Raw genomic sequence first — 16,932 nt, 5'->3', positions numbered from 1 at the left:
CAACACAGGCTACTGCTAAGCCATGAAACCTGTACTCTGCTCACAATGCAGTTTTTCAATAGAAAAGCAACTCAGATTCAGGGTCTTAGTCCTCTTCTTCACGGGTGCTCAATGATTTGGGCTCATGATACTGAAAAGATTGCTTCACATTTTGGGATCCAGAGTACTGTCCGCAGACCCATTGCCCAGGCACAATGGAACCACATACTGCAAGGCTAAAGCTCATCCATGCAGGCCCAAAGCTTTGCTGGTAGCTGCTCCAAGACTGTGGGACAAACTCCTACAGGAATTAACCATCGCTTATCATACCTTTCATTCCAAATGCAAAGTTCACTTTTTTCCACATTACTTCTGCTAATATATACACATAATACAATGTATATATAACAAATTATATTTAAAAAACCTCCCCCCCACAATTTCTCCTTGAGGAGAAGGAGAAAAGAAAGAACCATATGTGAGTGATATTAGTCAAATAGCTTAATGGACTTCTGGAAGGTGTTGAGATACTACAGGGATGAGGGCCATATAAGAACCAGAATAGAATAGAATAGAATGGAATACACAACATTCTCCTGTTGTGCAACTCTACTGAAGCCATTGTAGTTACACTAGGGATTAATTGATTTTTTTTTTGTTGGTATCTTCCAAATCACACTACACCGAGATTAATTTCTCAGTTTTGTATCACTAATTTATGCTCATCTCTGTACTCAGAGCCTTTCAGGGATGAAAGTGACAGGCATCATTGTACAGCTGCAGAACATGGAAATGTGGAAAACTTGTAATGTTGAAAGTAAAATGAGTTTTCTGTGTTGCGTTCTGAAGGTTTCATATGCTACTGGAGAGAGTATGGAGTTTTAGGGAGATTTGAAAAATGAGACCCGAACTTCAAGGATGTCAGAGGGAAAGTTTCTGGGCCTGGTTTTATCTCTGATTGGCAATCTGTCTGTGTCCAGGGTTGTGGCCAATCTTTGGATGCTAAGAATGTTATTGCCTTCTAGGCATCTTTAGCAAGCTGGTGTTCTCTCACTTTCTTCTCCATTATCCTCCATCTCTCTAAAACTCTTGGATAAAAGGTGGAGATTAGCTTGTGGGGTGGCTAAATCTCTTCTGGTTATATACTTGTTCCTTCTTCCTCCCCACAATCTCCAGTGCCTATTAGCAGGTTACATTTGAGAGGAAAGCATTTAATAGAGTGAAGAAGTTGCAGCACTGATGGTTTTAGATTGCCATTGAGGGTGAAAGACTAAACATGGATTTGTACTGGCGGTGTTATGATTGCATTAAATTGCTGCTGCTATTTACAGGGTACGTTTTCTGCTTGGAGGCCGCCATGGAGAGTTCAAATTCCTGCCTCCACCTGGGTATGCGCCTTGCTTTGAAGCTGTTCTACCAAAAGAGAAGCTAAAAGTGGAACATAGCCGAGAATACAAACAGGATCACCACTGTACAAGAGACCTATTGGGTCCAACCATCTCTTTATCCCAAGCAGCCTTCACACCAGTTCCCGTAGATACTAGCCAGGTAAGGGAACCAAACAACCACATTCTTTCTCAACCATAGACATTGCAGGCCCAGGTTAGCTTCATGTTTGAGCTTGCAACTTGTCTCAAACATGTGGGTTTTCCTTCTGTGCTGATTTGGTACATTTTATTGCTAACCATTGAGAATACTGGGACATGAAAGGCACAGTAAAGAACTTGTTACTACTTATTAGAAATTTTATTTATTTCACATTCATGAGCCTTAGCACATGTAGTTTTATCCTTGGAGTGGAACTAGAGTAAAACAGAGTGACCTTTGAATTAGTAGTAACTGTGGAGATGATACAAGTATTCTATTATTGTACTTTTTATTGATATAATATTTTAAAGGTGAAGGCTTGTGATCATATTAGAAGGGCCACATTTAACCCTGTTTTATTTACTGGGCTTGCCAGAGCAGAGTTTGGCTCATTATGGACAGAAAATGGTGTAAATTAAACTTGCATTATCCTTGTGCTTTATTGCATATCTGTATTTATCATAGAGAAATAGAAAAGTTGACAAATGAATGCTAACACTAAAGAGAGATGTGCTTCTAGCTCCACCTATGACAACAGATAAAAAGTAGTCTGTTTAATTGGGTTGATCCTTAGAGTGGCCACTGATGCATCCCCAGAATACTGCCCATTGCTACACTTCTGGAATGATGCGGTCTCTCCCCCACTGCCATGACCTCTCACACACCAGACATGTGAGGTTGCAGCAGTGGGGATGGAGTACTGCAATATGGCATTCTTCACAATACCACCAGGCAGGGACAAACCTTTCCAAAAACAGGACTGTCCGGCTTAAAACTGGATGAATGGCCTCTGCCTGTTGATCATGCTCCCACTGAAATGAATGGGAATGTTGCCATTGGCTTCAGTGTGTACAGGATCAGGCCAAAAATGTTCACTTTTAGTGAACTTTCAGCCACAAAATGATAGAACAAGAAAGAACAAATCCTCTGCTGAAACAGACAGCACATGTCCAACTATGTAATATGCAGCTTTAAAGGTAGACTAAGGCTCAGGCATACATATTTTGACAGTGCTCTTTCATAAAGTAATGGCTCTGAGACAGCTTGCTGGAGAATTGTATGTTTAATAAATATAGCTCTTCTGTCTTGTGGGTCCTGTCATGTAATAAGGGTGAGTAATGTAATATCAGGTTTGTTAATAATGAAGCACTATGTTTTGAGGTCTGTTTTTTGCAGCAGGAGTGGAGCTGATTTCGGGGAGAGCTAGGGTGACTTGTATTCCTGATTTCCCTTACAGGGCTTTTTTTACACAGTCCCCTCCCAATCCTACTCTTTCTTCAAAGTAGGCCCCAAAAGAGTAATTTTCTGCAGGTTTGTTTGGCAGCTTCATCTCACCGATACACTGGAGTGGTTTCAGCAGCAAATTCTTTTTCTCATGCATCCCTCCATCAGGCTCCTGGATCAGTGCCGCTCCTGCTCTGAATCTCACCAGTTGCGCTCATAACTGCCTCCTAGCTCCCCTTTCTGTACTGAGTAGAGAAGCAGCAGCAAGGTGGATCAGCAGAAGGGAGGACAAACCAGAATTACCTGCTAATCACAAAACTGAAGGGGAACCTTTCCCCACAACCTGATCCCTACTCTTGGAAAGAAACCCAATGGCAGCTTGTTTCTTCCTCCCTTCCCTCGACCTTTCCTAGTTGGGGGCAGAGAATGCAATTTAAGGACAGGCCATGGAACTTTGTGAGGGCTCCACCATTTATAGCATTGCCCTGTAAAATGGTGTATTTGGTGTGAAAGGGTGGCTGCTTCTGTTCCAGACCAGGACATTCATTGGCAGCTTATGCCAAAATTATCAGCAGTAAAATAGTTAACAATATTCACATTGATGACGTTATCATTAGGGTTCAGTGTTAACATCTAAATCAGATGGGGTAAAAATTTAAATTCCAACCCCCAGACTACCACTGCCTCTATTTTACAGTAACAGAAGATATCCTAAGAATTCAGTCCCCCAAAAAGTAGCTTGTTTTTGCAAAACTACATGGGAGAAGAAAGCCTTATAGCAGGGGTTGGCAACCTTTCAGAAGTGGTGTGCTGAGCCTTCATTTATTCACTGTAATTTAAAGTTTTGTGTGCCAGAAATACATTTTAATGTTTTTAGAAGATCTCTTTCTATAAGTCTATAATATATAACTAAACTATTGTTGTATGTAAAGTAAATAAGGTTTTAAAATGTTTAAGAAGCTTCATTTAAAATTAAATTAAAATGCAGAGCCCCCCAGACCAGTGGCCAGAACCCGGGCAGTGAGAGTGCCACTGAAAATCAGCTCTCATGCCGCCTTTGGCACACGTGCCATAGGTTGCCTACCCCTGCCTTATAGAGAAATAGTACCAATGATTATATAGCATATTGAATCTGTAATTGTTTTCTCTAGATTCAGTACCCATTTGAAGCTGATGGGTAATGTGAGATATATTTTGTGAGCACAACTTATCTATACATTTATTTAGATTCTTATAAGGCCACTGTTAGAATAGTGCATAAGCTCTGGAAGAGAGTGAAAATGCATTGTACATATTTATACAGCACTTCTCATCAAGGCACTTAAATTGTGTGTGTGACCTTACTGGCTCTTCCCTACTCAGTGTAGAGAGGGGAGCTAGCAGGCAGGTATGAGAGCAATGTGACTGGAGTTGAGGACAGAAACGTGCACAAAGCTCACTGAATAACATTGAGGAGAGGTGACATTTTGGTCAAGAGTAAGTCACTGCTTTTATGAAAAGTGAAAGCTGACCTATTTTCATGATCTGGAATGTGTTGCAGGAGTTAGAGACGCCCCATAATTCTGCCTAAAAATGCAGTTTTTCTTTGCATTCCATACATTTGAAGACAAACTGTTGAATTTTTAAGTTAGTATTGGCAAGATGACAAAATGACAAAGTGCTTTCTCAGGAAAACCTGTTGGTAAACTTTTAGACTCCAATTCTGTCTCCAGTGCACTCACTGCCTTATCAGTTGCACTGTGCACTGGGAAGTTTTGTGAGGGATATTGGGGAGAGAACCTTCCCCTCTCCCCAGGCTTCACATGCCCTATCTATCACCAACTCATCAGAACCTCTCTGATTCCAAGGCAGGCTGGGGTTCCTGCACCAGTGGAGGAGGCTGAAGTATTTATATTCCCTTAACCAATTGTTATGGAAAGCATTTTGCTGAAAAATGGACATATGTGTTTAGTGTTTTATCATGTAACTGAAGAAATACTGTAGGTTTGGACAGCTTTTAGCTATTTTGGAGGAATTTTTCTTTTCATGTTGTGTCTACATCTCTTTCTGTATTTGCCCTTTCTGGCCCATCTTTAGAGCCATAAAATACTCATAAATGCACAGATTAACATGTATCTGTCAAAGGAACACTTGAAAAACACACAAACTTCATTATGGCTGGCTTGAGAGATCTCTAATTTATTCTGACTGACTACGTTAACAATGTTGGTTATGAGAGTACAGTAACTGGATTGCACAGTAATACAATATATTTGTAATAGTCTGTCTCTCTTCTGTCTTTAGATTGTTTTGCCTCCTCACCTGGAAAGAATTAGAGAAAAATTGGCAGAGAACATCCATGAACTCTGGGTTATGAATAAAATTGAACTTGGCTGGCAGTATGGCCCAGTAAGTACCTTTTTAAATTTCACATTCTGTTAGTTACTCTCTTAGATAGCAAAATTGTATCTATCTTATTGTACTGTGTGCTGACACCACTCTGATCATACTGGATATCCTCCATTGCTAAAACGGCGTAGATTTTAACCTTCCTCCCAATAGTTGGAAACCAACGGTATTCATATAGCCAAAAAGCAAAGACATTGGGCCAAATCCTGGTATCCATGAAGGCTGCTTTATGGTTAGTTTTTAAGTCTGTCTGGGTGTGGATTCCCAGGCTGGTGTAGAAACAGCATAGCTGGCTCTTCCTTTTCACCTTGCACTTGGGCAGGAAAGGAGTCAGAGGAAAGGAATGCAGTTGGATCACCACGTCTGTCTTGGCTGCAAAACAGCTTTTTGGGGGCAGTGCAGAGCAATGTAAAGCAGCCGTGAGGCTCCTCTAACATGTCAGGGGCATGCTGTCATTATCTCCCCCACCATGGCTGTGCACTGTCTTCCCTCCCCAAGAGAAGTAGAAATCATGGTCATGGAGTCAATGAAGTAAAGACCAGGATTAAGTCTTGGATGGACTTCTCTTGGGAAACTCGCTGGGTTGCCAAGGGAATGAGCCATACAGAACAGGTGCTCCTCGGCTGCCCTGCCTCCCTTGATCAACATGTACCTGCTAGAGTCCCAGTCTGAGTGTTCATGGAAAAAATAACTCTGTGAACTCTCAAGGAAAGAGAGTTGCCAGGAAATCTCCAACTGTCCCTTAACCCCTTATGTGAGTTATATTCTTTTTGTCCCTATGTTAAACTATGCATTTTATTGTTTGTGTATTTCCCTAAACACACTAAGAAAATACAGCCTAGATGGAGCTACTATAAGGTGGGTGCATAACTGGTTGGAAAACCGTTCCCAGAGAGTAGTTATCAGTGGTTGGAAGGACATATTGAGTGGGGTCCCACAGGGATCAGTTCTTCATCAATGATTTCAATAATGGCATAGAGAGTACACTTATAAAGTTTGTGGATGATGCCATGCTGAGAGAGGTTGCAAGTGCTTTGGAGGATAGGTTTAAAATTCAAAATGATCTGGACAAACTGGAGAAATGGTCTGAAGTAAATAGGATGAAATTCAATAAGGGCAAATGCAAAATACCCCACTTAGGAAGGAACAATCAGTTGCACATATGCAAAATGGGAAATGACTACCTAGCAAGGAGTACTGCGGAAAGGGATCTGGGTATCATAGTGGATCAAAAGCCAAATATGAGTTAATAGTGTAACAAACACTTTTGCGTCAAAAAAAAAAAGTCAAACATCATTCTAGGATGTATTAACAGAAGTGTTGTAAGCAAAAGAAGTAGTTATTCTGCTCTACTCCATGCTGATTAGGTCTCAACTGGAGTAATGTGCCCAGTTCTGGGCACCACATCTCAGGAAAGATGTGGACAAACTGGAGAAAGTCCAGAGGAGAGCAACGTATTCAAAATGCAAAAGGTTTTGTTGTTTTCAAAAAGAAAAATATACAACCTCCAAACATATTTTGAATACACAATCTTATCATCAAATAATATTTACAGTTTGTAGAGCAGAAGAATCTTACAGTAATATTTTGATTTTACTTCAAGTCTAGAGTGTGTGGTGCGGGGGGAGAAGCTGTGATCCAAGACTAAATTCAATACATGACTGTACTGAGTCCTCTTCCCATGTAGTTCTCTATATACCCTGAGCAAATTCTGAAATTGAATGCTTTCAGTAATACCTTTTAAAAAAACCACCCAATTCTTATCTCAGTGTTCTCTATCTTAAACAGTACAAATCAGTTTCCAATGATTTTGCTCCATATGGGAGTGGGTAAATCTTTCCATTGTCTGGCCAAAGAACATTATGTAACCCATCCAATCTGAAGAAATATTCCCTGTAGGGTAGCTGCATCTCATTAAACATCTCTGTTCAACTTTTGGCCAGTTGAGTTGTATAGTTGGAGGAGGCACTGCCACATATCCCTTTCCCTACCCTCGTTTGCTTATAGCCATTTAAGAAAAGCTAACACGACTAACTGGAAAATGTTAATCAATACTTCTGAGAGTCTCAAAATTTAGACGACCAAACAAAAGAAAGTTACTAAGGACCATACTTTGCTTCCTTGGTATCTGCACAGAGAAGGGATCCTCTGCATGGGAATCCCCCAACTTCCATATGGAACAAAGCATTCAGCCATCTACTTCTAAGGTATCACCCCTATTCCAGATCCTACAGAAGTGCACAAGGATTGGTAGTTTGGGATGGAGCCATAAGGAAGCCAAGGGAGTCACTGGTAGTGTGGATCCATTGAAGCCATGCTACCAGGGATTGAAAGGGGTTGAGTTGCTGCAAGGATGGAAGGCCTTAGAATGAGAGCCACCTGGCCCTCCCAAGGATATGTTGGGTTTAGGGGTAGGTATTGCAGCTTTTTCCAACTGGTGCAAGGGTAGTAGAGAGGAGAACAATCCTCACCTTGTGTTCAGCGATTTTCTCCTCCTGAGCTCTTCCCCCGGATGTTTCTGCAGAACTGGTGACCTAAATTCTCATGCTTACTATGCTTACTAAGAGACTGGCATCTGTCAAGAAGCAAAATTAATTCACGTTTCAACCACAAACTTATATGAGTGCCAAAGGAAAAAATATACATCCATTTTCCCCAGCATTCTAGCCCTTTATTGAAAAACATTTGAACTAAATCTGTTTAGTTAAAAGTACTTTCAGTTCAGCAATTATCATACTTTTCACTTACACAGCACCTTTTAGCTAATAATTACAGAGCAAACTTTAATTAATCAAGCCTTGAAACATCCCTGTGAAGTATTATATTCTTTTTATGGATGGTGTAATTGAGACCACAGTGGCTATTGCTTTCTCAATTCAGTGGCAAAGCTGAAAATAATACCCACAACATCTGTCACCCTGTCTATTGTTCTAACTCTTAGGCTCCATTCCCTGATTGAGGCTGATGTCAGAATGAAGCTAAGAATGGAAAGTTTCAGCCTGAAAGGAATATTTTTGGCAAAGCTATGACTGGATGCAATGAAAGGGTTTTGTAAATTACTCCCTTCTTGACTCTACCTCCCACTAATAAGAATACATTATTTATGCCAATCTTGTATGTGAGCTATACAATTTCTGACTGCTGGTATGCTGCTGGCCATCTTTTAGTCATTTTCTGAAACACAAATTGACTGAATTAAGACTAAATCTAGGGGTTATAGTGGACCACAAGCTAAATATGAGTCAACAGTGTGATGCTGTTGCAAAAAAAGCAAACATGATTCTGGGATGCATTAACGGGTGTGTTGTGAGCAAGACACGAGAAGTAATTCTTCTGCTCTACTCTGCGCTGGTCAGGCCTCAACTGGAGTATTGTGTCCAGTTCTGGGCACCGCATTTCAAGAAAGATGGGGAGAAATTGGAGAGGGTCCAGAGAAGAGCAACAAGAATGATTAAAGGTCTAGAGAACATGACCTGTGAAGGAAGGCTGAAAGAATTGGGTTTGTTTAGTTTGGAAAAGAGAAGACTGAGAGGGGACATGATAGCAGTTTTCAGGTATCCAAAAGGGTGTCATAAGGAGGAGGGAGAAAACGTGTTCATCTTAGCCTCTAAGGATAGAACAAGAAGCAATGGGCTTAAACTGCAGCAAGGGAGGTTTAGGTTGGACATTAGGAAAAAGTTCCTAACTGTCAGGGTGGTTAAAAATTGGAATAAACTGTCTAGGGAGGTTGCGGAATCTCCATCTCTGAGGATATTTAAGAGTAGGTTAGATAAATGTCTATCAGGGATGGTCTACACAGTATTTGGTCCTGCCATGAGGGCAGGGGACTGGACTTGATCACCTCTCAAGGTCCCTTCCAGCCCTACAATCTATGATTCTAAGAGAAGGGGAGGTTTAACCTTAACTGAATATCCTTGTTTGTGTGGGATATTTTTTCATTATTATGCACATCAGTTGGGCCATGTAAGTCCCATCCACAAATTTGCACAAACTACACTGAAAATGGGAACAGACAATCCCTAAATGATATTTGAACTGACTTTTTATGGTGCAGTCTATCAAATTATGCTGAGTTCTATGCAATCCTCAAGGACTTGGTTACCTTTGAATAATATTTTTAAGTCTATTTCAGTATGTTTGTTTCAGTGTGTACCTGTTGTGAACTACTGAATAATGTGTACTGATGCTCGTGTTTAAAATGTATTACATTTTGGATTTGTCTTATTTACTGAGAGCCAAATTCTGTCAATCTTACTTGAGATGATTAATGTTTTATGCTCTGAAATTGGGGCTATTTTTGGATCAAAGAAATACTCTGTTTCAGTAGGGCTGACAATCAGCCCCAAGTTTTAGGGTCTTTTTTTTAATCATTACTACAGTTCTTAAGGCACATTTAAACTCACTCCCTTATTCTCTTGCAGGTTAGAGATGACAACAAAAGACAACACCCATGCTTGGTAGAGTTTTCAAAGTTGCCAGAGCAGGAACGAAATTATAATTTACAAATGTCACTTGAGACGCTGAAGTAAGTTTCTACCATCTACAGTCTTACAGCAAGTCTTTTTCAGGCAACTAAGCAGGTGTGGTGTCAGAAATTCTAATCCAATCTGTGAAGTTTGTTAATGTGTAGAGTGGTAATACAAAAATTACAAACTGCGGTATATTGATGAATAATAGACTTGAGACTAGAAAGAACCATACTAGCTAAACAAACTGTGGTTCTGAAAGTCCCTTTCTCAGTCTCCAGGGAATTTTAAACTCTCCGGAGTATTAAAACAATAATTATCTACCTGCCTTAAAGCAACTTCATATTAGTACTGACTAGCACTGCCTGCTTTGGTATGTTTGAGATTATCACACCAACACAACGACATTTTGATAATGACGAAAGGACAAGGAGAGCTATTTTTCCCCTAGACAGAAGGCGTGAGAAGTGGGTCCAAAATACCTCACAGAACTAGGAGGAACCCTTTATTTTTAACATCATTTAGTTTTCATTCATTAGGCACAGTTTTGCAATAAACAGTGATTTTTGGTCATGAGAAGCTGGATAAGATTTACTTCAGCATTCTTTATCTGGACGGTTGCCACTGCCTCCTACCTGCCGATGAGCGCATACATGTGTGGATTTTACAGACCCTCCCCCAACTTGGAATGCTAGAATATTTCAGCTGGTCACTATTACTCATCCTCCATCTGCAGTGTAATGCTGCCAATATATTAATAAGAGGCTTCCTTGAAAATTCTCTCCTTACCTGTAACACATCCTAGTCATGGGGTTTTTATATCGGTTTCACTTTTCTCTGCAGTCTATTAGTTTGTTTTCCAATTAAAATATATGGCTCTTTTTGTAACCTTAATTTAGAAAAGAGACGACACTGCAGAAGCAACATACTTTTTAAGTGGCACTTGGAAATGTTTCTACTTTTCTCTAAGAAAAATATGCTGTGTATATTGAGAGTATAACTCAGTGTATACTCATGGAGTGTAGGTGCAAAGAACTTTTAGAGGGCCTGGAGCGTCCTCCCCAGGACAGGTTTTGGAAATACCAGATACTTGGTTAAAAGAATTGCTCTTCAGGAACATTTCTCTGAGCACTAGTGATACATTTTTTCTGGCAAGAATGTTTTGGCTATATCCACTTATAAGGTGAACTCCATCTAATGCAGGGAAATCAGGTGGCAACATTTCAAGAACAGCTCATGGGATTCTCAATCAGTACAGCACTGTCGTTTTGGTTTCCAAAATAATCTCTGTCCAGTTTGTGAAACTACATAAGGTGATGCCATCAATTTTGGCTACAGTCTCAGGGCCAGATTAATTGTTGCACTTACAGAACCATGACTCAGTTCCAAAAACATAGGAAGACACAGTCTCTCATAACATTTAGTGTATGCTAATAATGTCCCATTGAATACCCATCATGGCTTTTATGGGGTCCTGACATTTTTACAGTCCCAGGTCCTTATAGCCTTCTAATCTGACCCTGGGGAAAAAACATAAGTCATTTTGTTTATGTATAATATGAAATGAGTTGTTTTTGTTGTAATATTTTTATTACTCCTAATATATATAGAATCTGCTAGTTAAGTGAATGGAGGGCCGCTGTATAGCAGTTCGCCTGCCCTGCAGCTTTAATAATGTATCTGATTACAGTCCTGCAAGAGCCTTACTTTTCTAATACTGGACCTTTCTTAAGCACACAGTGTGGTTGTGTAGTATCATGGTGACTTTGTCATGTAGACATTTATCCACCAGGGACTAGAATGAGAGTGTCAGACTCCTTTCATTTCTGCTAGTCTATACAAGTGGAAGAATAGTGCATTAATCCACTCTTAATGCCCCCTGTGGTGATTTGAATCTGAAGGTACTTTCAGTGTAGCTTGAATAGTCTTTTAACTGTTTTTAAATCTATTAGTACTTAACTTCAATGGGGGCAGAAAGAGGGAAAGGAAACCCCCTCCCCCCTTTTTAAGCTTCTTATAATCCTTTCCACAACAATGTCATATTCTTCACATTTTTCACCAGAGCGTTCGTTCAAAACTTGAAACAACTGTCTTGAGATTTGAGGAATAGCTCTGCACTTTAATTAATTTTTGTGTTGTTGACAGTTTTCTACCAGCCTTACTAGATCAGAGATGCAGAAACCAAAAAAGTCTTGAATCATATCATCTGCCACATCTTTTCTTTTCATTATGCTTCTATTTCAGTATATTTGATAGTATTATGGTGCAACTTCACAAATATGAAGTATAAAAATAATATAAACTACAAAATGTCAAAATTCAAGAATGAGTTGTCATTGAAAATGGTATAATATTAAAATATGTTTACTTGGGTTTCATGCCATAGCACCTTAGTCTGTGAGAGGCCCAAGTGATTTCAGTGGGTCTATTTGAAATGTAAACCTAAGGGTGATTATAGTCTGACTCAAGGCCCCAATTCTCCCTTTCTGGCTCCCTGATTCAGTGCCACTTGGTCTGGATGCAAATTAGAGCAGGAAGGCTACTGCTCTAATTTACTCTGCTCGTGTGAGTTCTTCTTATACCAGGGAGGATTTGGTGCAGCAGAACTCAATTTCCCAATGCCACCTCCTTCCCATGACACACCTCCCCTCCCCTCCCATTGGTGGTGGTTGGGAGTGCTGGCATAGGAGACAGATACACTGCTAGCTGTAAGCCAGCAGATGCTCCCTATATGGAGCTCCCTATATTTTTATTATTATTATATGGAGATATACCTAGCTAATAGAACTGGAAGGGACCTTGAAAGGTCATTGAGTCCAGTCCCCTGCCTTCACAGAAGGACCAAGTACCATCCCTTACAGATTTTTGCCCCAGATCCCTAAATGGCCCCCTCAAGGATTCAACTCACAACCATGGGTTTAGCAGGCCAATGCTCAAACTACTGAGCTATCCCTGCCCCTTTAAATAGAATATCAGGGTTGGAAGGGACCTCAGGAGGTCATCTAGTTGAATCCCCAGACCAGTCCCCAACTAAATTATCCCAGCCCATGGAGAATCTGGGTCTTAGTGTCTAGTCTTACCCTGGATAGGTGAAAGTGACGTGATTAAAGGATTGAGCCTTTTGTCTAATATACACATTTATACACTTTGAGAGCTGAAGATTTACTTGTCAATCACCAATACAGTATTTCATAGTTATCTGTGCAATGTCAGAATATTTTTGCATATGCAAGATGGAGGCAATGTAAAAGACTGAGCCCCTTGTCCTGGATTACATTTCTGTTTTCTGACGGTCAGTGGTATAATTCGGTTTATCATCTAGTCTTGTATTGTGCATCAACAATTGAAAATTGTGTTAATTAGTTCTATTTCAAAGCTTATTTTTTCTTTCTAAAAACAAATAAGAATTTATGTGACTGAGCATGAGTTTTAAAAAATAGACCAGCAAACATAATTTCTTATTTAAAAAGAGCAATACAAAGTCTGGCTTCATAATAGATAATACTATTCATTTTACATACAGTGGAAAAAATAAGATTTAAGAGTCAGTTGAAGCATATGATTCATCTGCAAGGAGAAGTAAATTTGGGATTGCATAACAACCTGAGCAGTAGTATGCACCAGAAAGTAAAATCAAGAAAGAATGGTACAACTAGAATCAGCTCAAATCAAACCTTCCATCCCAACCCTTTTGAGTGATGGGAAAATTGGGATCTTAATCCAAATTTCATCTCTCTTGGGTCTCTCTTTTAATCAGTCTGAGCCAAAGTTATGGATAAAAACACCCTTAAATTTGGGGAAAGTTCTGATCTGGGTCCAAACTTGAGGACTTATACACTTCTGTAATTTTAACAGAACTAAAACATATCCAGCCATCTTACTAACAGCAAATTTGTAACTCGGACACTGGAAAAATTAGGGTCGGGCACTTACCCCTTTAATATCAACTAAAATATTTTCTAGCACAGATAAGCCCACTGGTTGCAAATTAAAATATTTGAAGTCTCTCTTTCTAAAAGAATCACATTTTAAAGAAGACAGGTGACATTTTCTGGTGTTTTTCCTTTCAGCATCGTAGAAATTAACAACACAGTCTAAAAAGATGTTGACTGAGAGCGGTGATCCCACTTGTAAATTGTCAGTACTTAAAAGGGAGAAGTTCCTGCCCTCAGATTGCATGATAAGTCAATAAAATATGTCTCTCTGAACTTTTACAGCGTATTATAATGTACAACAACAGTCATTCAGTCTATCACAAACTTGTTGGTCTTTCCTCAGTTGATAGCTATAGGATAACAATAATAACAAGAAAATGTAATCACAGTTTTTGGCAAACCAAAACAAAAAATGTGTACCCTCAGATTGTACGCATTACCCTCTCAAGCCAACATATGATCATTTGTAGACCCTTGTATTTGAATAACCTGTCTGTTCAGCCTGTGATAGAGGACAGTAAAATGCTTTAGTAGATGTTATATTACATCAGATAAAATGGTCATGGCGTAGGACAATGTTGCCCATCCTTTTCAGGTTAGTGACCATTCATTAAAATAAAAAATTGTCAGGACTCCTTTAAATTTACGATAAAAGTAATTGTAAAAAATGTATCAGTGACAAACCTGTATAATTTACTTGTGTGTAGATTTTGAGAGACTGATGGAGAATATTTAATCTTCAAGGAGAAAGGTGTGTAGAAGGCAGGGGGAGAGTAGTGAGGTTTTCATGTTTTTAGATCGTACTAAAATTTTCAATGACTCATGACCCCTCCAATTTCCTTTTGTGATACCCTTGGGGGTTGTGATTCATTGAGTGAAAACTCATGTATTTTTATAACATACTGCTGCAGAAGTTTATTTGGTTCCATGCTGAAAAAAGTGTAATGTATTGTTGTTTCAAAACAATAGCATTTAAAAATCAAACAATTTCTAAAGAAATAAACTGAATGCACCTTCATAGAATTTCTGATCTTTGACTCCTGCTAGTATTTGATCCTTTGATCTGACAAGGGTGCCAACTGTTTTTTAAAAGCCAAAATGAGAGTAGTGCTTAAAGAAAGAAAGAAAAAAATAGAGCATCAGTGCGCTGTTTGGCTTGGCCAAAGTCTGAGATCACTGCAGAGGTAGTATGCTCTGTCTCTAAGAGAAAGGAACACCTTGTTTCATTCTTCCACCAAGTTCTCTGGCCTATCAAAGGAGCAGTATTGACAACCTGGAGGAAACCACCTATAGTCCTCCTTTTTGGAAGTGAAATCTGTGTCGCATGGACTCCTTGATCGTGAGTTGGGAGAAAATAAGAGTTGCTAATTGTCTTAAGATATCAGGAAATACAAAAGGAATGTCAGTTTATAGTCATGATTTTTTTGATGGTATATTGGAAAAATTCAGAAGGCTATACCAATCTATTCAGAGTCAATTTACAGCTTTGTGTATTATATTTATATTGCATTTAATTCAAAAGAGAGCATTTTTCCAACAGTACACAGAAGTGTATAACATATCTCAAAAGAAGTGTGATAAGCATCTTTACATAAAGAAGGAATTTTATGTTGTAGTTCTTGTAGGGCTAAGTTGACATAAGGGTCCTGTTCTGTATATATGATAACAGAAACCAATATATAAAAGTGACAGTTTCTCACTGGTTTTGCCTTCCAGAACCCTGTTGGCATTAGGTTGTCATGTTGGAATTGCTGATGAATATGCTGAAGAAAAAGTGAAAAAACTGAAACTTCCTAAGAAGTAAGTCAAAATTCAAAAGCATACTTTTATTTTATTTTATTTTATTTTATTTTATTGTTTAATGAGGGAAGAAGAGTTGAGGAGACTGAGTTCTAATAAGTGTGTGTGGAGGGGAGAGAAGGAAGAGGGAGAAAGATTCAGACTGTGATCTTCAGCTTTTTGGGTTGGAAATGTATTCCAGACCACCTTCATCTGCTTTGATTTTGTATTTGGTATCCAGAAAATAAGTGAATAAAACATGGGTCCAAACATACCATTCCACTGCATGTATGTATGTCATGCATGTTCATATTACCAAAAGCATCACATGGCTTTCTTTGGATCTTGTGCTCCTAACTCATTAGGTGTTTTTCAAAATCCCCCTCATATACATACATATACAGTAAAAGCTTTTTTTATCCAGCATGTTGGTGGAATGTGGGGTGCCAGTAAGTGAAAAATTCCGGTTAGCTAAAAGGGAGGGAGTTTGGGTGCGGGGTGCTGGATCCAAGGTGCGCTCACCTCGCGTGGTTCCCCGCATATGGTGATCTGTCCCTGCTGTTCGATGGTGGAGGTTCAATTAGGTGGCTCTGTGTGCTTCCCCCACCCTGCCCCAAGCACTGGCTCTGCAACTGTCATTGGCCAGGAACCGTGGCGAATGGGAGCTGTGGGGACAGCACATGCGGGTGGAGGCAGCACACAGAGACGCCTAACAGCATCTCCACCTAGGAACTGCAGGGACAGGTTGCTGCTTGCGGGGAACTGCCTGAGGTGAGCACCCCCTGGATCCGGCACCCCAAACTCCTCCCCCCTCTACACCCCAACTCACTTCCTCGAGCTTCCTCCTGCACCAAAACTCCCTCCCAGAGCCCACACCTCTCCCATGCCCCAGCCCTGCACACCCTCCCACACACCATACCCCTTGTGGCTGATCCTCCACTTAGGACGTAGGGAGCCTGCCAGCCCCATGCCAACCGGGCTATAAACTGTACTTCCTATGAAGATTAGAAATGGCAGTTTATAGAGCTTTCCGGTTGGTACGGGGCTGGATAACACAGCTTTTACTGTATATGATTTTGTGTGAATAACTAAGATCTGGTGTTTAGACAAACAGTAAAAATTGTAATGGATACTGACTTTTATAGTTTATTCAACTTGTTTGCAATTGATCAATGGTTGCTGGGCTCCTTTATAGATGGAGCTTGTATTGTAGTCACTCTGGGTGGGACTTTGAAAAGCATCTAAGGAGTTAGGAGCACAAGATCCAGTGGAAGTCATGGGGTGATGTTCAATAATATGAACATGCATGACATACAGCCCACTGAACACTTGGGCCTGCATTTTTAATACTTATTTTCTGGAGTCAAGAAAATAAAATTAAAAGGGATGAAGGACTGTAATACGTTTCTAACTCAAGAAAGGTGATCACAGTTAGAATGTCACTATCTGCTGATTCCTGTGGGCTACATCTAGTTTCTTTGCAAGAATAAAGAAAAAAAAATAAGGAATTGGAATAAACTTCCCCAAAATCTTCTTCAGTAATGGTATTCTGAAAAAGGGGGATTTAAAACTAA

General features: G+C 39.8%; 1 protein-coding gene across 1 annotated transcript in view; it reads left to right on the top strand.

Annotated features, from left to right (window-relative positions):
* Positions 1 to 16,932, top strand: part of RYR2 (ryanodine receptor 2) — a 697,632-nt gene that overhangs the window by 355,702 nt on the left and 324,998 nt on the right. Inside the window, exons 22-25 of the mRNA XM_039529228.1 lie at positions 1,311 to 1,527; positions 5,074 to 5,178; positions 9,600 to 9,703; positions 15,296 to 15,379. Coding sequence (XP_039385162.1) covers positions 1,311 to 1,527; positions 5,074 to 5,178; positions 9,600 to 9,703; positions 15,296 to 15,379 — 510 coding nt within the window. The remainder of the gene's footprint in view (positions 1 to 1,310; positions 1,528 to 5,073; positions 5,179 to 9,599; positions 9,704 to 15,295; positions 15,380 to 16,932) is intronic.

This window comes from Mauremys reevesii, linkage group 3, assembly GCF_016161935.1.
Source record: "Mauremys reevesii isolate NIE-2019 linkage group 3, ASM1616193v1, whole genome shotgun sequence".
Taxonomy (NCBI): domain Eukaryota; kingdom Metazoa; phylum Chordata; order Testudines; family Geoemydidae; genus Mauremys; species Mauremys reevesii.
This window is presented reverse-complemented; position numbering and strand designations above follow the sequence as displayed.